The sequence below is a fragment of the Oncorhynchus tshawytscha genome, linkage group LG05, assembly GCF_018296145.1.
Source record: "Oncorhynchus tshawytscha isolate Ot180627B linkage group LG05, Otsh_v2.0, whole genome shotgun sequence".
NCBI classification, from domain to species: domain Eukaryota; kingdom Metazoa; phylum Chordata; class Actinopteri; order Salmoniformes; family Salmonidae; genus Oncorhynchus; species Oncorhynchus tshawytscha.
This window is the reverse complement of record NC_056433.1, coordinates 68,517,281-68,544,568: the sequence shown is the minus strand read 5'-3', so window position 1 is coordinate 68,544,568 and position 27,288 is coordinate 68,517,281. Positions and strand designations below refer to the sequence as shown.

Here is a 27,288-nt window from a genome sequence, read left to right as displayed (position 1 = left end):
TAGAAATATGCACTTCATCAAAGTGTAGGTGAAAGAGAAAGAGAAAACCAGCCCAAATTCGCTTCCGGGAGAATTAGATACAGTGATAAGTGAGCTTTGCAGCCTCCTGTCCACAACTCTGGACAGTATTGGACACTGTTCGGCACATTATTCATGCATTTCTGCAGTTCCAACATGCAGTAATCCATTAAATATCAATAGTCACCACAAATATTTTATTATCATGAATGATTTGTGTATGTGTACAGGTGTACAGGTATATGATGTATGGTGGGTGGTTGCAGAAATACAGAAAAACGTTAGTCTATGTGTTGTCCAATGCATTCCGGCCTGTTATTCACCCACTTTCCGAGAAAAGGCGTTGATACCAGTAGATGCAGGCTGGGTAGGAAAATTGGCTGCAGGGATGTTGGTAGTGGGAGGGAAAGAAAATAGGGAAGTGGGCGGCGTCTCCTGAGGAAATACACATAAATGATGTTACATTTAACGCCCAAGACCCACTGACCTAGTATTGCATAATGACGTAACCGACGAATACATACTGAGGAGCACTAAGGATTCAGATGTAGGATCTTAATTTGACGAGTATTGTCATAGCAAAATAATCCTGCAGCAACAGGATTTTAACGTTTTGTCCATAATGTTGCTTGATCGGTGGTTAGGCTATTAGCTGGACAAAAGTAGGCTAAATTAAAAGTGCAATACTGTTGATTTAACCTGTGTTAGTGCGGATTTTCAATGAATTTATATCAATCACGAAGCTCATCTGCAACAAAAGAGTGATCAAATTAAGATCCTACAGCTGTACTAAGGGGTCATCACTTGGAAAGTCAGCCACCTTACACTGAATTCATTTTACGGCACTGGGATGCGTTAGGTTTGCTTATCTCTCAGAACCTCCAGTTTAACTGGCATACATAGACTCAATAGCTTCTCCGTGGTGAGTTTTGAGAGTTTACTGTCACATTGACATAAGGAAAGCTACTTGTTTCTGATTATGTAATCATGTATTTAAGATGTTTCTGAAAAGCTTTACTTTGAAAATTGGTAGGTTATACTTTTCATTGTTAAAAACTATGTTTAACTTACAACAATTTATCAGCCAGTTAGTCTCAAACATTTTAATATACTGTTATCACTTAATAACAAAAAACAATAAAATCCTTCAAATGACTTGTGACTTGACTTCTTGGCATATTTAGAGCAAGTTTTAAAAATCACTGTTTTAATCTAACTTGCATGATACAATGCTCTCAGGAAAGTAGTAGTCAAACCATTTATGACACAAATAGTTATTGTATCATTGTAACTTATGGATCGTAGTTGTACAATTCAGATGCTATGGACAACAAAATAGCTAAACTACCGTATTTATGCAGAATGTGTTGCATACATTGCCATTAAACTGTAAAGAGTTGGTTGACCAACAGCAAATACCATACCCTACTTAGACCTAGTGGTTGACCGACAGCAAATACCATACCCTACTTAGACCTAGTGGTTGACCGACAGCAAATACCATACCCTACTTAGAGCTAGTGGCTAACCTTCATTAAAAAGGTTCAATGGGTCTACATTCAAACTAAACATCGTCACCACCTCCAATGGGTCTTATGAGAAGTACAAGGAGATCAAATTCTCTGAATATCATAATAATAATAATAATAGCCAAAACTGCCTTAGTGGTTAATTTGAAGAATCCTTTTCATTTTAATAGATTGTTTTCAACCAAGTTCATAATTTTCTTGTCCTTCATCATCAAATTTGTATTATGTCCATTGACATCATTTGTTGGACGGTAAACTACAAAACCTAAACTTCAGATCACTGACCTGACAGCGCATGATGTTATGTCCCCCATCTAACGGCTAGCTAAGAGTTAACAGTAGGTCTGCTTGACCCTTACCATAGTGGGAACTGGGTCAGCTGAGTCTGCATCCTGAGACGCCTTACTTTGCTCCTCTTTGGGTTTGTGTTTGAACCAGCCGCTAAACCACCCTGACTTGATGCTCTGATCAGACACAGACACACACAGAGACACAGAGAGAGAGAGAGAGAGAGAGAGACGGACGCACAGAGAGAGAGAGAGAGACGGACACAGAGAGAGAGAGAGCGAGACGGACGCACAGAGAGAGAGAGAGAGAGAGAGAGAGAGAGAGAGACGGACACAGAGAGAGAGAGAGATGCTTATTAAAAAAACTCTGGTTCTTATCTGATGCTGTCAACATGACGACAGGCATCAGGCTCCACCCACCTGTTTTGGTTGGATTTTGTCCGGCTCTGAGGCCTTGCCCTCCTGCGTGATGGTGGCCTGGTGCCCTCCCTGCTGCCATGCCTGCTGATCTCCATAATCATTCTCCTGGCCGTAGTGCTGACCATACTGCTGACCATACTCTGCCAACGGCATCATGCCAGCATTCACTTGGACCCCTAACTGCATAGGACAGACAGATATACATACTGTCATTTGACATCTCGATGGACACAAACAAGACACATGACCTCATCTGAGTCTCACAAATACATTTATCAAACAATTTTTTTATTTTTTATTATTTTATTTATGTTTTACATATAAAATACAGCACCACTGACAGAAACTGCCGGTGCTCAGGAAAAAAAATCACTGGAAATCTTTACAGAGATTAAATTTGTTTGCCCCAAAAGGGGGTATGTTCGTGTATATACATGTAATGTATGTTTGGTAGCAAATAAAACTCTCCTGAGCACTCACCATGCCTGGGCCAGCAGAAGGATCAGCCCCTAGAACAATACAATGAAATCAAAGCATGAGGTCCTCATTTCACAGTTAACCACAGAAACATGTAAGAAGATTCATAAAATGAGTAAAAAGGAGTTACATTAAATGAGCATGTTTCATTGTAAACCACCAGAAACAGGGTTGAATCACTAGTATGTTTGATCAATCAAAACCAGGGCCTTCATCCATTTTCTCACCTTCCTCTGCTGAAGGAGGACAGTCCAGTGTAGGATGCTGAGGCGGAGGCTGGGCAGTGTCTGTGTAGTGGTAACTGTGGTCCTGTCCTCCCACCACAAGTGGCACTGCAGGCTGAGTGTTAGAAGCCATGACCGGCAGCAGAGGCTGGGTGTTGATCTGCTGTGCCTGCACGTGCTGTTGTTGTTGCTCTTCTGCTGCTTTGTAGGAGAGGAATTTAGCATCCAGTCCCTGGTCATCTCCCCTTGCAGAAAGGTCACTGGTGTCTGATTCTACAGAGAAACCAAAGGAGTGAAGACAAAAATTACAACACTGGAGTGCGTCCCAAATAGCACCCCATTCCCTATTAAATCACTACGTTCGACCTGGGACATGGTTCAAACACTGCAACTGGTTGATAGGACGAGCCCTCTGATGAGTCATCATGCAACTCTGATACATGAGACACTCCCCCCAGGTGGAATAAGGGGGTACCACACCATACAGACACAGACACAGAGCAGAGAAGTACTGGATGTGGCACAAATGGTGGCCGTACATCACCCAAGTGGATGAAGTGAGTTCCCCCTTACTATGTAACTGCTTTGAGCATCAGGAGAAGTGCTTTATGAGTCCAATAAATTGTTATTAATTGTCCATTGAAATAATGATCTGGGACTGTAGGTTTACCTGAATACACTCTGCTCTCCTCATGGGCCAATGGACTCCTGTCTGCTGGTGACTGGTATGCATCACTACAACCACTGCTCCCCATCTAAGCAAATATATATGTTTTAACCATAGCATCATAATGTGTAGAGAATGTTTTGGAAGAGACAAAAAAAAATACAAAATTAAGATCATATGAGCCAATATAATAATTTTAAACGGTCTGGTAATGTTTGAAATATATCATTTAAATGGTACAAAGGAATTCTAATGTAGTAATACAAATGTGTCTATGTAAGGTCAACCATTGTGCTGACTGAGGCAAGTTCAAATCCAGAGTCTAGTCTTGCAGCTGGACTATAGTAAGTACTTACCACCTCAGAACCTTGACAAAAGTGCCAACTGATATAATTTCACTCACTTGACAACCTACCAGTACCAGTGGATTATAGGATAATATCCAATTTAGGTGAACAACAACAAAGTATAACTCTATACAAGGATGTTTGTACCCAGTAAATAGGTAATCATCTCCAACACAAACAGAGGAACATGTGAAAATGTGACAGAGAGAGACATGACGAGTACAATGGTGATGCATTGTGGTGTGGTCACCTGTATGCCCTGCTGTCTGTATCTCAGCTGCTGTAGCCAGTCAGGCTCCTGTCCAGGCCTGTTGTCAGCTGTGTCACTGAGCTGTCCCATTCCCTCACACTGCTTCAGCCGCTCTGCCAGCTGGGAGGGGAGGAGACACACACAAACAGGGAAAGTGCTGAGCAAACACACACACACACAGTGTTTTTAAGGCACTACTGTACATTAGTGCCTAATCTGGTACCCTCTGGAACAGGTCCTTTTTGTTCAAGTTAGTTAAGAACAAATTCTTATTTACAATGGACGGCCTACCCCAGCCAAACCCAGACAACTCTGGGGCAATTGTGCGCCGCCCTATGGGACTCCCAATCACAGCCGGATGTGATTCAGCCTTGATCCAAACCAGGGACTAAAGTGACACCTCTTGCACTGGGATGCAGTGCCTTAGAACACTGCGCCACTCGGGAGCTCAGGTCGTTCCTGCCCATGTAACGGTATTCATTATGACCTAAAAGGGAAAACTGATCCTAGATCAGCATTCCTACTCTGAGATGCTTTATGAACACAGGCCCTGAAGTGATTGGACACTAGGAATGCAATATGGAATAAAATGTGAGTATGATACATACAGTACAAGTCAGAGTACGCTACTTTTATAAGCTCTCCCTGCAGACTGTGTTTATCGTATGTATGGAAGTGCATAGATAACCATAATTGCTCTGCATAAGAGCGTCTGCCTAGAGTGCCTTGCTCAACAGCACATTGACAGATTTTTCACCTAGTAAGTTCAGGGATTCTAACCAGCTACCGTTCGGTTACTGGCCCAACGCTCTTAACCGCTAGGCTACCTACCGCCAAAGTACTATATGTCAGAGTATCATGATAAAGTGCTCTACCTTGATAAGCTCCCCCAGCAGCACCATGCTGGGCTCCTGCAGTCTGAGTAAAGACATCCCTATCACCTCACAGTAGTGGAAGGCCTGGGATGCCAGCCCAGCATCCAGCAGACGACACGCATACAGGAACTTATACACCTGGGAATGACACAACAGGTTATAACAAGACAACAACACAACAGCACAACCTATGGTAGCCACATGGAAAAAGCTAAACATAATTTCACTGTGTCCTGGACTAGAGAAAGCTTAATAACAAAATACCGATGGAATCAAAACTCTGTATTGACTTATGAGTTCCAAATATGGCTAATTATGGACGAATCCTACTAGTCATAAAAAAACACAAAAAAATGAATATAAACTACCTGGAAGGGGGGGATACAGAAGAATTTATCTCCAAGTCTCTGGCAGTACTCGAATAACTCTGTGCACCGAATGGCAGAATTCTGAGCAAACTCTTTGAATGGCATACTGTAGGGGAGGAAATACATTCAGTTCTTAGCAGATGTTCTTTTTAAACATTAAAAAGTTACCATTGGGACTACTACTACTTGTTAGCTACTAGCTTCCCGACTTAAGTCTTAAAGTAACTGTCCAGTGGAAATCTCACTTTTAAAAGTTCATATTCGGTTAACTCATACCCAAATAATGTTGTTGACTTGTCCTATATTCATATTTTTGGCCAAAGCATACAAAAAAAATACAAAAAAACCCACTTCAAATATCCCACCTCAACCTTGTCTCAACAACACCGTTTCCTCATAGAACATGTCATTTTAAGAACCTGTATACGCCCACACCATTCTGTTATTGGGCTACGCCCACACCATTCTGTTATTGGGCTACGCCCACACCATTCTGTTATTGGGCTACGCCCACACCATTCTGTTATTGGGCTACGCCCACACCATTCTGGGCTACGCCCACACCATGGGCTACGCCCACACCATTCTGCCCCCACACCATTCTGTTATTGGGCCCACACCATTCTGTTATTGGGCTACGCCCACACCATTCTGTTATTGGGCTACGCCCACACCATTCTGTTATTGGGCTACGCCCACACCATTCTGTTATTGGGCTACGCCCACACCATTCTGTTATTGGGCTACGCCCACACCATTCTGTTATTGGGCTACGCCCACACCATTCTGTTATTGGGCTACGCCCACACCATTCTGTTGTTGGGCTACGCCCACACCATTCTGTTATTGGGCTACGCCCACACCATTCTGTTGTTGGGCATTCTGTTGTTGGGGCCCACACCATTCTGTTACGCCCACACCATTCTGTTGTTGGGGTACGCCCACACCATTCTGTTATTGGGGTACGCCCACACCATTCTGTTGTTGGGGTACGCCCACACATACTTAATTAAAAACGTTTGTAAGCGAAAGTATTTCACTCATATTTTTATTAATTATAAATAATATTTAATAGAAATCTGGGAACACTAGACAGTTACTTTAAAACTGTGTTAATCTCAATATCAAATTATTTCTGGGTAACAATTAACTACCTTACTGTGATTGTTTTTAATGAAAATGCTAAAAACTAAACAGAAATTGCTTATTAGCAAGGAGCAATTTCTCAAGCAAGAATTTTGATATGACTGTCTGGGAGTGGTCTGAGAGGGGAGGGGAAAACTGAACCCTAGCTGTTAACAGAAAGGTTTAGAACTCTTTCTTATTGGTCTATTAACTCAGGGTTTCCACATTTTGTTATGTTACAGCCTTATTCTAACATTTATTAAATTGTTTTTCCCCCTCATCAATCTACTCACCATACCGCATAATGACAAAGCAAAAATAAATTAGTAGAAATGTTTGCAAATTTATTATAAATAAAAAAACTGAAATACCACATTTACATAAGTATTCAGACCCTTTACTCAGAGCTTTGTTGAAGCACCTTTGTAAGCGATTACAGCCTCGTCTTCTTGGGTATGACGCTAAAAGCTTGGCACACCTGTACTTGGAGAGTCTTCAATTCTTCTCTGCAGAATCTCTCAAGCTTTATCAGGTTGGATGGGTGTCGCTGCACAGCTATTTTCAGGTCTCTATAGAGATGTTAGATAGGGTTCAAGTCCGGGCTCTGGCTGGGCCACTCAAGGACATTCAGAGGCTTGTTACTCCTGCGTTGTCTTGGCTGTGTGCATAGGGTCATTGTCCTATTGGAAGGTGAACTTTCGCCCCCAGACTGAGGTCCTGAGCGCTCTGGAGCAGGTTTTTATTAAGAATCTCTTTGTACTTTGCTCCGCTAAACTTTGCCTCGATCCTGACTAGTCTCCCAGTCCCTGCCGGTGAAAAACATCCCCACAGCAGGATGCTGCCACCACCGTGCTTCACTGTCGAGATGGTGCCAGGTTTCCTCCGACGTGACGCTTGGTATTCAGGCAAAAGTGTTCAATCTTTGTCTGAGAGTCTTTAGGTGCCTTTTGGAAAACTCCAAGCGGGCTGTCATGTGCCTTTTACTGAGGAGTGGCTTCTGTCTGGCCAGTCTACCATAAAAGCCTGACTGGTGGAGTGCTGAAGAGATGGTTGTCCTTCTGGAAGGTTCTCCCATCTCCACAGAGTAACTCTAGAGCTCTGTCAGAGTGACCATCGGGTTCTTGTTCTCTCACTGACCTAGGCCCTTCTCCCCCGGTTGCTCAGTTTGGCCAGGCGGACAGCTCTAGGAAGAGTCTTGGTGGTTTCAAACTTCTTACATTTAAGAATGATGGAGGTCACGGTGTTCTTGGGGACCTTCAATGCTGCAGAAATGTTTTGGTACCCTTCCCCCGATCTGTGCCACGACACAATCCTGTCTCAGAGCTCTACGCACAATTCCTTTGACCTCATGGGTTGGTTTTTGTTATGACATGGACAGTCTACTGTGGGACCTTATATAGACAGGTGTGTCTATATGTCCAATCAATTGAATTTACCACAGGTGGACTCCAATCATGTCGAGAAACATCTCAAGGATGATCAATGGAAACAGGATGCACCTGAGCTCAATTTAGAGTCTCATAGCAAAGGGTCTGAGTACCTATGTAAATAAGGTATTTCTGTTTTTTATATTTAATACATTTGCAAAAAAATCTAAAAACCTCCTCTTTTTGCTTCGTCATTATGGTGTATTGTGAGTAGATTACTGAGTTTTTCATTTGTATTTAATCAATTTTAGAATAACACTGTAATGTAACAAAATGTGGAAAAAGTCAAGGGGTCTGAATACTTTCCGAAGGCAGTGTATAAAACACAGAAAAATCTAGTTTTTGGCTGTGCTGGGCCTTTAAGTAGGACTAAGTGGTTTTCATACCAGTCATGCTACGATAGCAGCATTATGCTGTGGCATTAGTTCCCGCAATCAATAGCTATTACTTTCATGCCTATAGGGGCATCCCCCTCACATCGATACCTCCATCGTGTGTACCACTAAAAATTGGGTGCATGACGTCCCTATTCTGCCTTTCAGCATGGCAAGACTGTCACTTGTGCTCCCTCTCCGGCCTCTAGGTCACCAGGCTGCTTGTTATGGCGCACATCTGCCACCATCGTTATGCGCAACTGCGCGTCATCAGACTCACCTGGACTCCATCACTTCCCTGATTACTTTCACTATATATGTCACTCGCTTTGCTTATTCCCCAGGCGTTATTGTTTCTGTTTCAGTTTACTGTCTGTGAGTTGTTTGTGTTTTGTTAATTTGTTTATTCAATTATGCACTCCCTGAACTTGCTTCCCGACTCCCAGTGTACTCTTTACAGAATAACGCCTCACCAAAGGGAAGCATCAAGGGCTGCTTTTAATTTGTATTTTTTTGTGTTGGAGGTGATGTCGGGTCTGGGTGTCCGAACTGGAGCTACCTGGGAGGCCACAGCCGGTTTGTCGGGTCCCCCTGCCTCAGCTGGCTCAACGGGTTTCCATACCTCAGCGGGCTCAATAGGCTCCAGTGCCTCGACTGAGGCAACCGGGGAGGTCTCAGCCAGCTCATCAGGCTTTCATGCCTCAGCCGGTTCATCAGGTTTCTGCGCCTCAGCGGAGGCGACCGGTCCACTCTGGATCCCCGGGATTGTCCCTTTTGTTGGGGTCCTGCGTCTGGAGCCGAATGCACCGGGGAGGGGGTATACGTCAAAGGGGGGTATATGTCACTCCCTTTGGTTCCTTCCCCAGGTGTTATTGTTTCAGTTTCCTGTCTGCGCATTGTTCATGTTTCGTTCATCTGTTTATTAAATGATGCACTCCCTGAGCTTGCTTCCTGACTCCCAGTGCACTCGTTACAAATGCATTGCTGTGCTGTTCTACTATGAGTCCTAGAGGACACCTTGTTAAGAAAACATTACAGGGATCACCCAAATACTGATACCCCTCTTCTTCCAACACCAGGAGCTCCTTTCTATTCATGGCGTGAGATTGGTTGTGTCTCAAATGACCGTTGCTGTGCTGTTCAACAGTGAGTCCAAGAGGACATTCCCACTCATTAGGAAGACATAAGAGTGAAAGAGGGGATCACCACCCAGAAAGATGACAAGTGAAAGGAGCTTTAATAGAATCTGGGTCATATTACAGCTGAGCTCACCTGTTGCAGTTGCCCAGAAGCACCAGTCTTTCGGTCTTGGCTGTGTAGACGCCAAAAGGAGCGTAAGCTGTCAGATAGCAGATATGAGCAGCATGTAACAGCCCTCTGGAGGCTGGGGAGAGACAACACTAAGGTTATGTAACAAATGGCACCATATTTCCTATATAGTGCACTATCCTGGGAATTCAATGTATCACAATTCCAGTGGGTCAGAAGTGTACATACACTAAGTTGACTGTGCCTTTAAACAGCTTGGAAAATTCCAGAAAATGATGCAGAAAATGATGCAGATCAGATTTTCTGAAATGATTCATTTTCTGGAATTGTCCAAGCTGTTTAAAGGCACAGTCAACTTAGTGTATGTAAACTTCTGACCCACTGGAATTGTGATACATTTAATTATTTGTGAAATAATCGTCTGTAATAGTCTGTAAACAATTGTTGGAAAAATGACTTGTGTCATGCACAAAGTAGATGTCCTAACCGACTTGCCAAAACTATAGTTTGTTAACAAGAAATTTGGGGAGTGGTTAAAAACAAGTTTTAATGACTCCAACCTAAGTGTATGTAAACTTCTGACTTCAACTGTAGGTATGTATGTATGTTTGTATGTGTGTGCATGTGTATGTGCGTGCATGTGTGTATACCTAGCGTGTCTCCCATGGTAATGATGCTCTTCTGGTGCCCGATTGGATCTCCCGTCTCATTGGACAGCATGACGGCCAGGTGAGGCTCCCAGTCTCTCCATTTGTCACTTCCACAACACTGTGGACACACACACACACACACACACACACACTGTCAGTCTAATACCAGATTGTTATATGACAATTTGGTGCAAAATACTGTAAATGTACTGCACGTTATTAGCATAATTACAAACTACAGTACAATAAACACAACAGCCACTGAAAACATGAACTGGTCAACTACAGTAAATGTGCCAAGACCAGCACCAATTACACAAGGAAGGAAGGGCACAATAGAATAGACAACTATTGTACTGTGGTATGTTTATGTATTTATTTAGCATTGTTTTACCGTGGAAACAGCAGGGATCCTTCCAGAGAGCATTTGAAACAGGGTCTGTAGGGGGTCGTTGGGAGCTAGCTGGCCTGTAAACCTGCCATAGAGATGACCACGCCATGGAAATATTAAATGTCATATTCAATATTTATATGTAATAGATATGAATATGTAAGGTCATTGTACATGGAAAGAATCCCGTCCCTGCATAGTTCCAGTCACTGAGTGCTGCAAATACAACCGCCCACGAAATGGAAATTCAGAATACTGAATATGTAATGTGATATTAATATGTAATTGATATGAACATGTAAGGCTACACTGTACATGGAAAAATCACCCCCTGTTCAGGGTAATGGAAATAGAAAAGCACATGTTTTTTGTTTATTGTAAAAATAAATAAAAAAGTCAAGTAAAATATTACAAAAAATAAACGCCTACCGAAATACTGAATATGTAATGGTATATGAATATGTAACATTGCGCTGTGTGCTGAGTATGTTGACAACCCTGACACTGACCGTCAGATCATGTAAGTGAGGATGTGGATTATGCCCACAGAACTGCAAACAAACTGCGTGAGGTCCAGACCAATGATCTGCCCAGAGACCAGGCATTCCTCCGTCCTCCCCGTCCCTATCCCTCACTCCAAGCTTCACTCCTCATCCCCGCAGTCTTCCCCTATTCCTTACCCCCCCCACGTACACCCAACCCACTAACCTTGGATCAATAGTGAATTATCTCTAAAAGCACTATTGTCTCAAAAACAATGTTGCACAATGCGCTTACCTGTTCAACACAGTGGTATAGGACCTGTTGTCCATCTTGCTGGCCAGGAACAGGGCGTGGCCCCACAGTCCACTCTTCATGGCCGACTCGAGGGCCTCCTGTGAAAGAACCATAAAGGAGGTGTGGAGGAGACGTGAGTGAGGGGCGGAGGAACCCTGGGGGAAGGCATAGGGGAGGTTTGGGGAGGCTTAGGGAGGGGTGAAGGAACAGATGGGGGAGGCACGGGGAGGTGAAACTCTGTGAAACTCAAGCCTGAGCCTTTTTATTTTTATTTCACCTTTATTTAACCAGATAGGCCAGTTGAGAACAAGTTCTCATTTACAACTGCGACCTGGCCAAGATAAAGCAAAAGAGTGCGACACAAACAACAACACAGAGTTACACATAAACAAACGTACAGTCAGTAACACAATAGAAAAAAATGTATATACAGTGTGTGCAAATGAGGTAAGATTAGGGAGGTAAGGCAATAAATAGGCCGTAGTGGCAAAATAATTACAATTTAGCAATTAACACTGGAGTGATTGATGTGCAGAAGATGAGTGTGCACGTAGAGATACTGGGGTGCAAAGAAGCAAAAAATATATATAACAATATGGGGATGGGGTAGTTGGATGGGCTATTTACAGATGAGCTATGTACAGGTGCAGTGGTCTGTGAGCTGCTCTTGCAGCTGATGCTTAAAGTTGCAATTCGTTCCAGTCATTGGCAGCAGAGAACTGGAAGGAAAAGCAGCCAAAGCAGGAATTGGCATTGGGGATGACCAGTGAAATATACCTGCTGGAGCGCGTGCTATGGGTGGGTGCTGCTATGGTGACCAGTGAGCTGCGATAAGGCAGGGCTTTACGTAGCAGAGACTTATAGATGACCTGGAGCCAGTGGGTTTGCGACGAATATGAAGCGAGGGCAGCCAACGAGAGCATACAGGTCGCAGTGGTGGGTAGTATATGGGGCTTTGGTGACAAAACGGATGGCACTGTGATAGACTGCATCCAATTTCCCGAGTAGTGTATTGGAGGCTATTTTGTAAAATACATCGCCGAAGTCAAGGATCGGTGGGATAGTCAGTTTTACGAGGGTATGTTTGGCAGCCTGAATGAAAGATGCTTTGTTGCGAAATAGGAAGCCGATTCTAGATTACATTTTGGATTGGCGATGCTTAATGTGAGTCTGGAAGGAGAGTTTACAGTCTAACCAGACACCTAGGTATTTGTAGTCCACATATTCGGTCAGAACCGTCCAGAGTAGTAATGCTGGACAGGCGGGCAGGTGCGGGCAGGGATCGGTTTGAAGAGGGGGATGACCGCGGCAGCTTTCCAATCTTTGGGAATCTCAGACGATACAAAAGAGAGGTTGAACAGGCTAGTAATAGGGGTTGCAACAATTGCGGCGGGTAATTTTAGAAAGATAGGATCCAGATTGTCTAGTCCAGCTGATTTGTAGGGGTCCAGATTTTGCAACTCTTTTAGAACATCAGCTAACTGAATTTGGGAGAAGGAGAAATGGGGGAGGCTTGGGCAAGTTGCTGTGGGTGGTGCAGGGCTGTTGACCGGGGTAGGGGTAGCCAGGTGGAAAGCATGGCCAGCCGTAGAAAAATGCTTCTTGAAATTCTCAAATATTGTGGCTTTATCAGTGGTGACAGTGTTTCCTAGCCTCAGTGCAGTGGGCAGCTGGGAGGAGGTGCTCTTATTCTCCATGGACTTTACATTGTCCCAGAACTGAAGTATCTGGAGGAGACATGAGGTGTGGGGGAGGAGTGGGAGAGTTATGGGCGAGGCATAGGCAGGGGTGAAGGAAGTGTGAAAGAACATGGAAGAGATATGGAGAAGTTGTACAAGAACACAGGGTCAGGGGTCAGTGTTGGAGGAGTAAGAGGATAGCCCTGGTATAACATTAGTCAGACAGCTATCACTATGCTGTCTCCATGGTGCTAATCATAGATACTATCTATTAATTGCAGAATAAACAGGATATTACTTTACCATTTTAAAATATATTATTATATGTTGTTCAAGAGATCACCCTGACCTTCTTCCGTCCAGCCAGGAGAAGCTTGGTGTATCCCTGCATGTCCTTCTCTGTGGACTCAGCCGTACCAACACTAGTGGCTGTCCCTGTCAACAGATCTGCTCCATCCAAGGGGTCTGTCTCAGGACTGGGGCCCTCACTCAGGTCTATGAGGGTGATATAAAAAGTGGGGAAAAAAGGCCAGGACTCACTTGGATATAATTTGCAATTATTTACAAGCTTTGTTTAATTTATTTTTTAACTCATAGCAACATGTCCAACAGACAAAAAAACAATGTCTACCTCAGTATGTGTGGTGTAGAGTCCTTTACCTATATACAGTGGGGCAAAAAAGTATTTAGTCAGCCACCAATTGTGCAAGTTTTTGGTAAAAACTCAACTCGTCGTGTTTGGAGGACAAAGAATGCCGAGTTGCATCCAAAGAACACCATACCTACTGTGAAGCATGGGCGTGGAAACATCATGCTTTGGGGCTGTTTTTCTGCAAAGGGACCAGGACGACTGATCCGTGTAAAGGAAAGAATGAATGGGGCCATGTATTGTGAAATTTTGAGTGAAAAACTCCTTCCATCAGCAAGGGCATTGAAGATGAAACGTGGCTGGGTCTTTCAGCATGACAATGATCCCAAAGACACCGCCCGGGCAATGAAGGAGTGGCTTCGTAAGAAGCATTTCAAGGTCCTGGAGTGGCCTAGCCAGTCTCCAGATCTCAACCCCATAGAAAATCTTTGGAGGGAGTTGAAAGTCCGTGTTGCCCAGCAACAGCCCCAAAACATCACTGCTCTAGAGGAGATCTGCATGGAGGAATGGGCCAAAATACCAGCAACAGTGTGTGAAAACCTTGTGAAGACTTACAGAAAACGTTTGACCTCTGTCATTGCCAACAAAGGGTATATAACAAAGTATTGAGATAAACTTTTGTTATTGACCAAATACTTATTTTCCACCATAATTTGCAAATAAATTCATAAAAAATCCTACAATGTAATTTTCTGGAATTTATTTTCTCATTTTGTCTGTCATAGTTGAAGTGTACCTATGATGAAAATTACAGGCCTCTCTCATCTTTTTAAGTGGGAGAACTTGCACAATTGGTGGCTGGCTAAATACTTTTTTGCCCCACTATATGCCATTTAGCAGACGCTTTAAAAAAAGGTTTTACCTATGAGTGTAGGGGCCTCTGATTCCCTTCCCCCTGAACCACCATGGCCCTGAGAGTTCCTCATCAGCAGCTCTGCTATGTCTGAACCAACGATACGCTGAATGAATCCAGGGAGATAAAAAAGTAAGGTAATATTAGAATAAGTATGTGGGCGTATAGTTTAGTTTTGGACCATCTTGGCCAACGCTCGATATTTCAAGAGTGCTAAGACAAAAGGGGTTCCACCTACTATAATAGTGTGAGGAGATATATAGTACCCCTACTATAAGAGTGTGAGGAGATATATAGTACCCCTACTAGAAGAGTGTGAGGAGATATATAGTACCCCTACTAGAAGAGTGTGAGGATATATATAGTACACATACTAGAAGAGTGTGAAGAGATATATAGTACACCTACTAGAAGAGTGTGAGGAGATATATAGTACACCTACTAGAAGAGTGTGAGGAGATATATAGTACCCCTACTATAAGAGTGTGAGGAGATATATAGTACCCTACTATAAGAGTGTGAGGATATATATAGTACCCCTACTATAAGAGTGTGAGGAGATATATAGTACCCCTACTATAAGAGTGTGAGGAGATATATAGTACCCCTACTATAAGAGTGTGAGGATATATATAGTACCCCTACTATAAGAGTGTGAGGAGATATATAGTACACATACTATAAGAGTGTGAGGATATATATAGTACCCTACTATAAGAGTGTGAGGAGATATATAGTACACCTACTATAAGAGTGTGAGGAGATATATAGTACCCCTACTATAAGAGTGTGAGGATATATATAGTACCCCTACTATAAGAGTGTGAGGATATAGTGTGAGGAGATATATAGTACCCTACTATAAGAGTGTGAGGAGATATATAGTGAGGAGATATATAGTACCCCTACTATAAGAGTGTGAGGAGATATATAGTACCCCTACTAGAAGAGTGTGAGGAGATATATAGTACACCTACTATAAGAGTGTGAGGATATATATAGTACACATACTATAAGAGGAGATGTGACTATAAGAGTGTGAGATATATATAGTACACCTACTATAAGAGTATATATAGTACACCTACTATAAGAGTGTGAGGATATATAGTACACATACTATAAGAGTGTGAAGAGATATATAGTACACCTACTATAAGAGTGTGAGGAGATATATAGTACACCTACTAGAAGAGTGTGAGGAGATATATAGTACACATACTAGAAGAGTGTGAGGAGATATATAGTACACCTACTAGAAGAGTGTGAGGAGATATATAGTACACATACTAGAAGAGTGTGAGGAGATATATAGTACACCTACTAGAAGAGTGTGAGGAGATATATAGTACACCTACTAGAAGAGTGTGAGGAGATATATAGTACACATACTAGAAGAGTGTGAGGAGATATATAGTACACCTACTAGAAGAGTGTGAAGAGATATATAGTACACATACTAGAAGAGTGTGAGGAGATATATAGTACACCTACTATAAGAGTGTGAGGAGATATATAGTACACCTACTATAAGAGTGTGAGGAGATATATAGTACACCTACTATAAGAGTGTGAGGAGATATATAGTACACCTACTAGAAGAGTGTGAGGAGATATATAGTACACCTACTATAAGAGTGTGAGGAGATACAGTCTATAGTACACATACTATTAGAGTGTGAGTAGATATATTGTACCCCTACTATAAGAGTGTGAGGAGATATTTAGTACACCTACTAGAAGAGTGTGAGGAGATACAGTCTATAGTTCACCTACTCCATTCTGTCTGCACAGCAGTACCAGTAGATTCCAAAGGAGGGCGGCAGAGCCCTTGTCTTGTAGCTTTTCATCTTTCATGCAGGCTTCTGCCTTCTGGTGGGCAAAAGAGATGGCATCTACTTTGTGCAGGTCTTCCCTTTGAAGGAGAAAAAATGCCCGTTGAAAGAAATACACACATAATACTAATAGCCGCCATTATGACAGTAAACCTTTGTTGTTGTCAATCCATTTTGTGTGTTTTTACTGTCTCTAGGACAGTTTAATGTAGTTATTTGGTCAGTGTCTCCTACTTTGCATGCATAGACAATACATCATCACATACAGAGTAGCATGGATGTTTGGATATTGTGTTTAAGAGTGTAAAATACCTAGCCAGTGGCCCAGGAAATTCTCTCATGTCCTGCTGCTCCTGTGTTTCCCCCAGAATGATCTGCAGACAGAACATACAAACAGCCTCTCAGTAACACATTAACAGAAACTTCTCACACACCTGCTCAATACTGATAAAAACAGCTCAACAGTTCCTCAAAACCGAAACTAATAGCCTAGTAATTTAGCCATTCCTTGATGATTACTCTATTCACTAGAATGATTGCGGCCTCTTCCTATAACCTGCTAGTTCACCACAACAATTCTGCCATGTAGATATATACTACTATTCTCCGTACTGATTCTGTTCTGCTCCTTTAACCTAGAACTATACCTCGAGACTGTGTAGTTCCACTTTCCCTGGGTCTCCCTGCATGGCCAGACCAGGACTGACCCGGATCAACTGTCCGGCTGGACCAAAGCTGGCCAGAGCATGAGGCAAAGTGTATTTCAGAGGGGCAGTCACCTGGGGAATAGCTGCATACTCTAAGGAGAGAACATGCATTATTATCATTAATAATATTATCACTTTCATGGGAGATATTCATTGTGCTCTAATGAGTGTTCATTAGACTTGAGGATGGCAAGTTGGCCTCATTGTGCTCTCTTGTTATTAGCGGAATACAACCAACCCTACAGAGAAGAGCATGACATTAGAATGTGACCCCTGTTTCTAAGAGACAGACCTATAGTATCTGGGCAGAGATTACATGTAACTCAATGATTACCTGTGTCTGCTGTGCTCCAGGTGGTTTGTGGGGCAGGGTCAGTCTGTTCAGCACCGTTGATGTACTGGCTCAACTCATAGCTACTGGAGGACAAGCCTGAGGCCTTGGAGATGGCCAGAGCCCCTTCGGCATAAGAGCAGTCCTGGAAAACAAAATCAGTCAAGATAGGAGAATGGGCAGGGATGGAGAACATCATATGACCAAGTTCCCAAAGTAAATATTCACCAAAGTGGGGAAACAGCAACACAGATCTGTATCTTTGTCATAAGAAATGTATATAAATTATTAATCATAATATGTAGATGTTTACATCTCTACCAGCATCCCCATTCTCTTTAGAACGATCTTCATCAGAGCCTCTGAAGTCATGCTGAGAGCTCGCTCTTCGCTGGTCATACCTGAAAAATAATTAGAAGAAGAAGATAGGGTTGAATTCATGCCCTTCTATGAAAGGAATATCATGAATCTCACTTCTTTCTGTCTAACCTTTGTTGTTCTGGGTAGCCACTGCCAGTCTGGTCCTGCTCATATCTCCTCTCCTGATACTGGTCAGATCTCCACTGTTCCTGGGGAGGCCATTGACCTGCATCTGGATCATATCAATTACAGAGAATTGTATCAATCATGTTGCTTTACTTGCACATATTTATTGTTTCGTTTCTTTACACATGAATTACTTTGGTACTGTAGTGCATATGTTGAAATAAAATGTTAGTGGTCGCGTACACACGTTATCGTAGGTGCAGCGAAATGTTTATGTTTCTAGCTCACCTAACAATACAAAACAATACACACAAATCTCCAAAAATCTAAGAAAGGAATTAAGAAATATCAGAATGAGCAATGTCAGAGTCCGGAACATGAATATATATGTATATGATTGTGTGTATAGACAGTATGGACAGTATATGAATAGGAAAGGTGTGTACAGCAGTAGTTATATACAATGAGCCATGACTAGAAAACAGTATATACATATGAAGTGGGTAAAACAGTATGTAAACATTATTAAAGTGACCAGTGTTCAATGACTATGTACATAGGGCAGCAGTCTCTAAGGTGCAGGGTAGAGTACCGGGTGGTAGCCGGCTAGTAACAATGACTAAGTTTTGGGCGGGGTACTGGGCAGAGGCCGGCTAGCGGTGACTATTTAAAAGCCTGACTGCCTGGAGATAGAAGCTGTTTTTCAGTCTCTCAATCCCAGCTTTGATGCACCTGTACTTTCTCCGACTTCTAGATGGTAGCGGGGTGAACACGCCATGGCTCAGGTGGCCAAGGTCCTTGATGATCTTCTTGGCCTTCCTGTGTCATGGAGGGCAGGCACTGTGCCCCCAGTGATGTGGGGCTGAACGCACCACCCTCTGGAGAGCCCTATGGTTACGGACGGTGCAATTGCCGTACCAGGCGGTGATACAGCCCAACAGGATGCTCTCAATGGTGCATCTGTAGAAGTTTGTGAGTGTCTTAGGGGCCAAGCTGAATGTCTTCAGCCTCCTGAGGTTGAAGAGGCATTGTTGCGCCTTCTTAACTACACTCTCTGTGTGGAAGCACCATTTCAGGTTGTCATTGATGTGCACACCAAGGAACTTGAATCTTTTCACCCTCTGCACTGCAGCTCTGTGCTCTCTCTGCTGTCTCCTGAAGAACACGATCAGCTCCTTTGTTTCAGTTAACGTATTTTTCTGGCACCACTCTGCCAGGGCCCTCACCTATTACTTGTAGGCTGTCTCGTCATTGTTGGTAATCAGGCCTACTACTGTTGTGTCTTCTGCAAACTTGATGACTGAGTTGCTGACGTGCGTGGCCACGCAGTCATGGGTTAACAAGGAGTACAGGAGGGGGCTGAGCAAGCACCCTTGTGGGGCCCCCATGTTGAGGATCAGCATAGCGGAGGTGTTGTTGCCATTTAGCAGACACTCTTATCCAGTGTGACTTACAAAAGCAATTAGGGTTAAGTGCCTTGCTCAAGGTGACGCTGACTAGGTGAAACATCTGTCAACTCAGGGGTTCAAAACAGCAACCTTTCGGTTACTGTACCAACATTCTTAACCATTAGGCTACCTGCCACCCTTTTTATAACTCTGAAAATATCTTAAGTTGCTTGGCAAGCAGGAGTGCAATACTTGAGTAATATAATCCATCAGTGTAATCCACTGATAACAATATGTCAGTACCTGGGTAATGTCCTTTGTAATAGCCCTGGTCATAGTAGCCATAGTCCTGACTATGGTCCCAGTGAATCTGGGGTGGGTAGTCATATGCTTGCCTGTAAACAATAAGATAATATAAAGATATCATAGAACCATTTCGGATCATATAAAGATGATTCATTTATTAAAAACTGTATATTACATGCTGACCACACCACTCGAGTTGCAAAATACATTTACACATACATATTATTCAATCATTGCAAGCCACACTGCTTGCGTGTGTAAATGAGCATCTACGTAGCCAGGCGCTAAAATAGAACTTGGTTCTATTTGTGACACTTGACCCGCTGCAAGTCCCGCCTCTCCCAACTCCTCATTGTTTTTTTAGGACTATATACCCAGGTGCCATCTCATTGGTTTTTAGGAGCATATACCCACGTGGGTGATTGAAAGATGAACTGAGGTCCACACTCCAGTCGAGTTGGTAGTGGGAATGCACCTTAAAGTTGGTTGCCAACCGCCATCTAATGTCCAAAGAAGCTTGAAGGGGGAGAGATTACTAGAAACAAACTCGGTTTACCCTTTTATCTGTGGATTAATTGTCGGAGTAGAGGACCTTGTGCATTTCTGGTAAAATAACAACCCAATGTTTATATCCCTGGGCAAATGATCTAGGAACAGCAAGCTATCTAGCTAAATAGAACAAGCTAGTTAGCTAAATTGCCATATGTGTTTAATGCTTTTCAACCTGTCCCCAAATAAATATAGTTGATTCAGAGTTAGTTTTGATATTTCAACCTGCGTGTCCTGATCACGTCTGGTGTGGATGGACAAAATCAACATTGGCACGATGGCGGAGGCATGCGCAGGCGGTCTGGTCAGCATGTTAAGGTCCACATATTAAAAAGCTGGCATTTCACAAGTGTCACCACCAAACCACAACAAATAATACTGAGAGATCCAGTAGTTTAACATTTTCCTCAATGAATAGTGGACAGTTAAAGTTACAGTCAGTTTTTTATTTTTTAAATACTTTATTTGTAAGTTTTCAAATTGAGACATAGAGACATTGACATTTGACAATAATATAATAAGTAACAGTCAGTTTCTGTGTACAAACCTTGAGTGGGGTCTGGAGTGTTGTGGCTCTGGTCTGATGTAACTCATCGTGGAATGGGGTCTGTCGTAAGCTGTTCTGGAGTGGGGAGTGCTGTAAGAGCTGAGAGAGAACTCTAGAGGTGGTCTGGAAGGGGGAGGGCTGGTGAGGTAGACCCTGTAGCGAGGGTCCTGGTGGGACCACTGCCTCTCCCTCTCCCAGGGGTCCGGTGGTGGTGGGTAGTGCCCAGTGATAGCGTCCCCAACATTTGGTGGTGGTGGGTAGTGCCCGGGTCCAGTCCCCTGGTGAGGTTGAGCAGGCCTATGGTAGTCCTCTCTCTCCCTGGGGTCCGGTGGTGGTGGGTAGTGCCCGGGTCCAGTCCCCTGGTGAGGGTGAGCAGGCCTATGGTAGTCCTCTCTCTCCCTGGGGTCCGGTGGTGGTGGGTAGTGCCCAGGTCCAGTCCCCTGGTGAGGGTGAGCAGGCCTATGGTAGTCCTCTCTCTCCCTGGGTCTCTGTGGGTGACGACCAGGGCCTGGCTCGGTCCAGTGGGGACTTCTGGGGTCCATGATGACCACTCTTTATGTTGAGAGGAGAATGCTTCAGTACCTGAGAAGATTAATGGATCATCAGTACTTTCACATGAAAAGGATTGGTAGAGGCCTCTGAGGAAGATCTCGGGAGCATTACAATCAATTAAGGACAGATCCAAATTTACTTGGGTGGAGGGCTGGTCCAAAATAGGGGAAGGTTGCCAAACTTTTTTTTGTTGCTTTGGGGAGGGTAGTGCCTTTTTGGTGTGTCATTGAGCAGTAAAGATCAGTCAAGACATGCAGCTCAAAAAGCTCCCATATTGATCTCTAAATTGACTATATAGCAGATGCCCCTCTTCACATTTCTCGAAATAGTAAAAAAATATATAGTAATAATTTTATTAGTTTAATTCATATGAAAATATTATTTTTAAACAATTATTTTTGACAAATTGAATGATGTGCTTCGCAATTGTAATAGTTGGGGATTGGTTAAATTGTGCTGAATTGAATCATAGGAATCAAAATAATAATTTGTGAATTGCAAACAGTAGCTAGGTTTTCATCTAATTGGTGACAGATTCAAAAATCTGCATAAAAACTATTTGCACATTTTCCCAGCAGAGATGTTTCCATCAAATTGACTTGTTGCAGATGAAAGGCTGCGCATGATGACAGAGTGCACATAAAAAAATTCCCATGTAACGAATAAAAAATAAAAGTCAAATGTGTTTCCATCGCATTTTCAAGTCTACTGATTGTTTTCTCACAATTATTTGTTGTTATATAGTGAGTGTGCTCACTCTGGTATTGGCATGTGTGCTCTAGCCAGCCAACAGCGTGCAGGGCGCAGATTGGGTGCTGTTGGCTAGAGTGCACGTATAGCCTACATTATGAGATTATTATGGGCAAAAGAACAAAGATTATTTTTATTTGTCAAATGGCAGACAAGCATTGATCATCACATCACCAGAATAAGACCCTCAATATTTATTGGAAAGGAGCATCAAGCTCATGACTTTGCACTTTCACCACCCTGTGAAGTTTTCCTAATTTATTTCATCTGTAGCCTAATAAACAGCATGCTTTCCCAGAGGAGTCATAGTGGGAGGACCACACTACATGTCATCCCGTGACTCCAAGCTTACTTCGATATGAGGGTTATTATATCAATATTTCAACAGAAAAGCATTTCCACCGACATTTCAAGCACAATTCCTTTTACCAACAGAAAAAGATCCCACCTTTTCTAGTGTACTTTGTTTTGTCGACATTTGGCAAGTTTCCATCGGGCCTGTCATGACATTTTTTATTCAACATGCACTTTGTTCGCGTAAAAAGGAGGAGGGGGCAGTGTTGCAAATCTTGCTATGAGCCACGTTACAAATCCAAGCAAGTGGGTTAATCCTATTGGTATGATGCGTAGGGTGTTTGTCTTTCACAGCAGCGACCCAAATTGTAATCTCGACAGATTTTAAGGTCTAGAAAGGAACAGTAGAGGACAGTCTGGCTGTATTTTAACTTCTGATACGCTGCCTGTTACCGATCATCATTCTCCCAAATTGTCCTATATGTGCAGACACATAGGGATTACTGTTCTCCTAGCAGCAGGATATTATGCTGTCAGAACAATCGCAGATGTTTTCCCTCAAAATAAGAGTTCCCCTGCAAAGACACACTGAATTTAGGGAATATTGATTTTCTTTAGCACTCTCGTGCAGTGCGTCAGCCTCCTGTCCAATCGGAGAGGCTATTCCTCGACCTAGAACCTAATGCTTCAATATAGCCTAAATATTTGTAGTTTAACTTTTTTTAAAGTATTACCTTTTCTGTGTGGCATAAACACAACCAGTTAAACACAATCAGCTTGTAGAGAGATACGTTTTCTACCTGTCTCAGCTAAAGTGGGGGAGGGAAATACTCAGTTGAGTGTCTACTTACGAATGATGTGTAGTTTTGGAGGGGGACTGTGTTATAGACATATGCATTTGTCCTGCATGTTATATTAATCCCAAAACAATAACTGAATGTACTGTTGTTGTGTTGAATATCAGTTGTAAAGATAAACACTTTGACACTTTGTTATCTTACCGTGTTTGCTTCCAGTGTGACAAAAATGTAAACAAAGTCAAAAGACACAATGTAAACAATGATGGACTGACATACCTGTTAACGACCTCGATTAACCTAATGGTGATGGTAATCGCTTGAACTGACAAATAAAATATTTTAGGTAGTATCGTAGTAAAATCATGTTGCTATATATTTATTTCAACCCAGTTATGCATAGCCTTTCAAACATTTTCTTAAACCCACTTTGGTTGCAATTGTCATTTGTGAGAAAATACAAGGGATTATTAAAATATTAATCTGGTGTTTTTATGTCAAATGGTTTTTATATTTTTCAGACTTCTGTGATGTATATAAAGTGCAATTATGTAATGAAAACTCAAAATGTAATACATTTCAACTCTATATCTTACATGGTACAGGTGTCTTCTTTTTTAAGACCATAACTATGTGTGTGAGGTGTAGACTTTTGTTTCAAAGGAGATTTGTTTAAGATGACCAAGAAACACTCTGTGTGACCCTGATTTAACCCACTTCAGTAAAAGGTTAAGCAATGACTACAACTGGTTCAATGACCGAATACTTGAGGGGTACAATGGTCTTTTGAAGTCGCATCTCAAGGAACAATATGCGTTAATGTCCCCTGTGTCTTTGCGAGTCAGGAATTATAGTATTTTCTGTGTGAACAAAGAGGTTACGCCACATGTGCCTGGAACGGTGAACAATTGGTGTCATTTTGAGCATGTGATATTGCCTGTGAACGTAAAGTCACATTAGACAGTTATAGTCATAGATATGCAACACCTTCCTAATATCATTTAGTTGGGGCATGAATGAAAGCGTTCCACAGGGATGCTGGCCCATGTTGACTCCAATACTTCCCACTGTTGTGTCAAGTTGGCTGGATGTTCTTTGGGTGGTGGACCATTCGTGATACACACGGAAAACTGTTGAGCGCTCAAAGACATTTAAAATGTTTTGTCTTTCCTCATTCACCCTCTGAATGGCACATACACAATCCATGTCTCAATTGTCTCAAGGCCTAAAAATCATTATTTAACCTTTCTCCTCCCCTTCATTAACAGGTGACATCAATAAGGGATCATAGCTTTCACCTACAGTAGAGTCACCTGGTCAATCTATGTCATGGAAAGAGCAGGTGTTCCTAATGTTTTGTGTACTCAGTGTATTTAGTAGCAGTAATTGCATTGCATTAAATCTTAAAATGATGGATTCCTTAAGTCAGAAAGAACGAGAACTAAAGGATACACTACTACTATTTGGCAATGCATGGCGTTGTGGTAGATGTGACATTTTCTCATCGGTGTCCCTATTTTAGAAAACAGTCAGATGGTAGTAGTTGTGGTGTTTATGTGTGCTTATTCTCATAAACAGTCTTATTAGAGGGAAACGTGAATACGCTTTGTCACAATGGCATGCGAGAGAATGTTTTATATGACTGATGAGAGGGAAAATTACAACGTAAAACATTTTAAACTCTACAGAAAATGCCTTTGCTGACCTTGATAGATAATCATCACATATCTGTTGTATGTATTATCATGCAATCTTGTCTCTGATAATGGTTTTGAAAACTTGGTTAATAGGCCTTTACTGTATACTGCTAACATTGATAGAGATGCAAAACATAGAGGCATATAACTTGTAAATAATGTTCTCCGTTGTTGTTCTGAAAGCTTGATTATACTGTATTCTGTTAGCCTTGTTGTCTCATGTAACGCATTTTAAACTCTACAAAAGTGCCTTTTCTGACCTTAATCAATAATCATTACAATATAGCTTGTAAATAATATTGTCTCTTTTATCATTTGTAAAACTATTTCATAGGCTTAATAACCTTCATAGATAAGCAGCACATATTGGCCTTCAACTTGGAAATCATTTTCTCCATTGCTGTTTAGAAAGTGTGATTATACTGCTTCCTAATAGCCGGGTTAACATTCATTACATTTAACATGTAAAAAAATAGATTTTCATTTTGATAAAATAGTGTTGCTTTTGTGTGCGTTTTTTGTTGTTGTCTGTATTGACGTCAGGACCATGGATAGCACCAGATCATTTAAAGCTGTGTTGCTGGATATGTATGACACAGTCCCCCTCCAAAACTACACATATTTGGTTAGTAGAGACCCTACTGAGTATTTCCCACCCCACTTTAGCTGAGACAGGTAGAAAAGTTCTCTACAGACTAATATTTTCAACATAGCAGTGCCAACATAGTACTTTTTTCATTAATGATAAAGATATTTGTAAAACCATATTTGTTATTTGTTTTAATAAATTACTCATTGTCTTTTCTTGTTGGCAAAATAAAAAAGTGGCCATTGATTAAAAATACATATATTTTTAATGAGTTATCCACATTGCAATGTTTTGAAATGTGGGCTTTTATTTTGAAGGTTAGCTCATTACCATACAAACTTGACATCATCATTTGTGCTTCTGGCAGAATACTAGTGCTACATGGTTAGGCTAATTTAGACCATAATATAGCAACATGTTCACATTTGGTCAATATCAAGTGTAGCCTACAGATAATAAAATAAAAGCCTGTGAAGGGCATTTGTCCTTTGTCTAAAGGAGAGATATCTTGAAATTGAGATTGAGAACCTATTTTCGAGAGATAAATGTCAATTTTGATTTCTGCAACATAAACCAACAAGGCTATAGCTACCTACCAATACATACATGCACACGTACTTTGTCTTTCCTTGACAGCTCCTTAACAAAAAAATATCAAATATATTTGTAAAGTTCAAACTTACAGTTCACATCTGTTCAAAGCGCTTCCACCCAGCCAGTCGCAGTCAAAGTTCATCTGCCACATAATTTCACTGGAAAAGAAATACACAACATGAAATAAACCGAATTGGACAGATAAAGTTCTCAGGGGTACAAAGTTCAACAGTCCAAATGAGCCAGTAAATAAAAGCATGGCGTAAGCGAGGTATTTTCATTGGATAACAAGGGCCAAATTGCGCATTACAATTAGAGCTTGCCTTTGCGCACATGTAAAATAGTTTTATATATATATATATATATATATATATATATAATAAAAGTTTCATTGATAGAAAAAATATATATAAAATATTGTACCCATCTATCAAAATGTATTTCTAAACAAATGTCTAATATGTGGCCCCGACAAAATCCCGATGCACGTTGTTCAAACAATTTAGTAAACATATATTGGCACACACCCTTGACAGCAGAACCGTTGTAATAAACATGAAATTACTTTTAAGAAGAGATTAGGCTACTTTGAATTACTTACATCATGTCTCTATATCTATCATTTGCGATATTTTGTGTCTGTGAAAGATAACTGTATCCATTTCCATGTTTACATTTTTCATTTTATTTGGATGTCTGGACATGCCACGTTGCGTTGAACCCCGGGCCGTTGACAGTGGAAATGGAAAAAAACAACCCACCAGCGCATACCATTTAGCTGGAGGTTGGTATCCTAAAACCTCCATATTGGGAAGGGAAAAGGTTAGAGGACTGTCTCCCACATAAGTGAGGACCTGAAAGCACAGAGTGGCTATGAAATTATACTAGGGAGGACCATGTGTAGGCCTACTCGTTTCTTCTGTGGACAAATCACTATGGACTTTTGCATAGCTGTTATTATATCAAGTGTATATCAAATATCTTAAAAGAGTGTGCTCGACCAAATTTAAATGAGCGATTTCAAGAGAAGGAAAGGAGTTTCTAAACCATAGGCCTTCTGTACACTCTTTGTCAAGGCGTCTTGTATACATCCGCTATGAGATCATTGTTGGAATCACAGCAAATGGAGATAACATCTATTTGACGTGCTCTGCTTGAGTTTCTCCCCACTCATTGGTTGAATCAACGTTGTTTCCACGTCATTTCAGAA

General features: G+C 41.8%; 1 protein-coding gene across 1 annotated transcript; it reads right to left on the bottom strand.

Annotated features, from left to right (window-relative positions):
• Positions 1–201: 201 nt before the first annotated feature.
• On the bottom strand, positions 202–26,808 carry sec16b (SEC16 homolog B, endoplasmic reticulum export factor). The gene is made up of 25 exons (XM_042322288.1): positions 26,680–26,808; positions 26,168–26,236; positions 20,806–21,387; positions 19,707–19,798; positions 18,019–18,121; positions 17,843–17,930; positions 17,533–17,674; positions 17,139–17,290; positions 16,804–16,865; positions 16,433–16,571; positions 14,666–14,762; positions 13,504–13,649; positions 11,476–11,573; positions 10,702–10,783; positions 10,308–10,425; positions 9,661–9,772; positions 5,463–5,568; positions 5,095–5,232; positions 4,220–4,339; positions 3,626–3,710; positions 2,959–3,228; positions 2,735–2,763; positions 2,255–2,434; positions 1,907–2,011; positions 202–453 (listed from the first exon to the last, which is right to left on the bottom strand). The coding sequence occupies exons 3-25, from the start codon at positions 21,345–21,347 to the stop codon at positions 334–336; spliced, it is 3,126 nt and encodes a 1,041-aa protein (XP_042178222.1). The 5' UTR covers positions 21,348–21,387; positions 26,168–26,236; positions 26,680–26,808; the 3' UTR covers positions 202–333.
• Between the last annotated feature and the right edge of the window lie 480 nt (positions 26,809–27,288).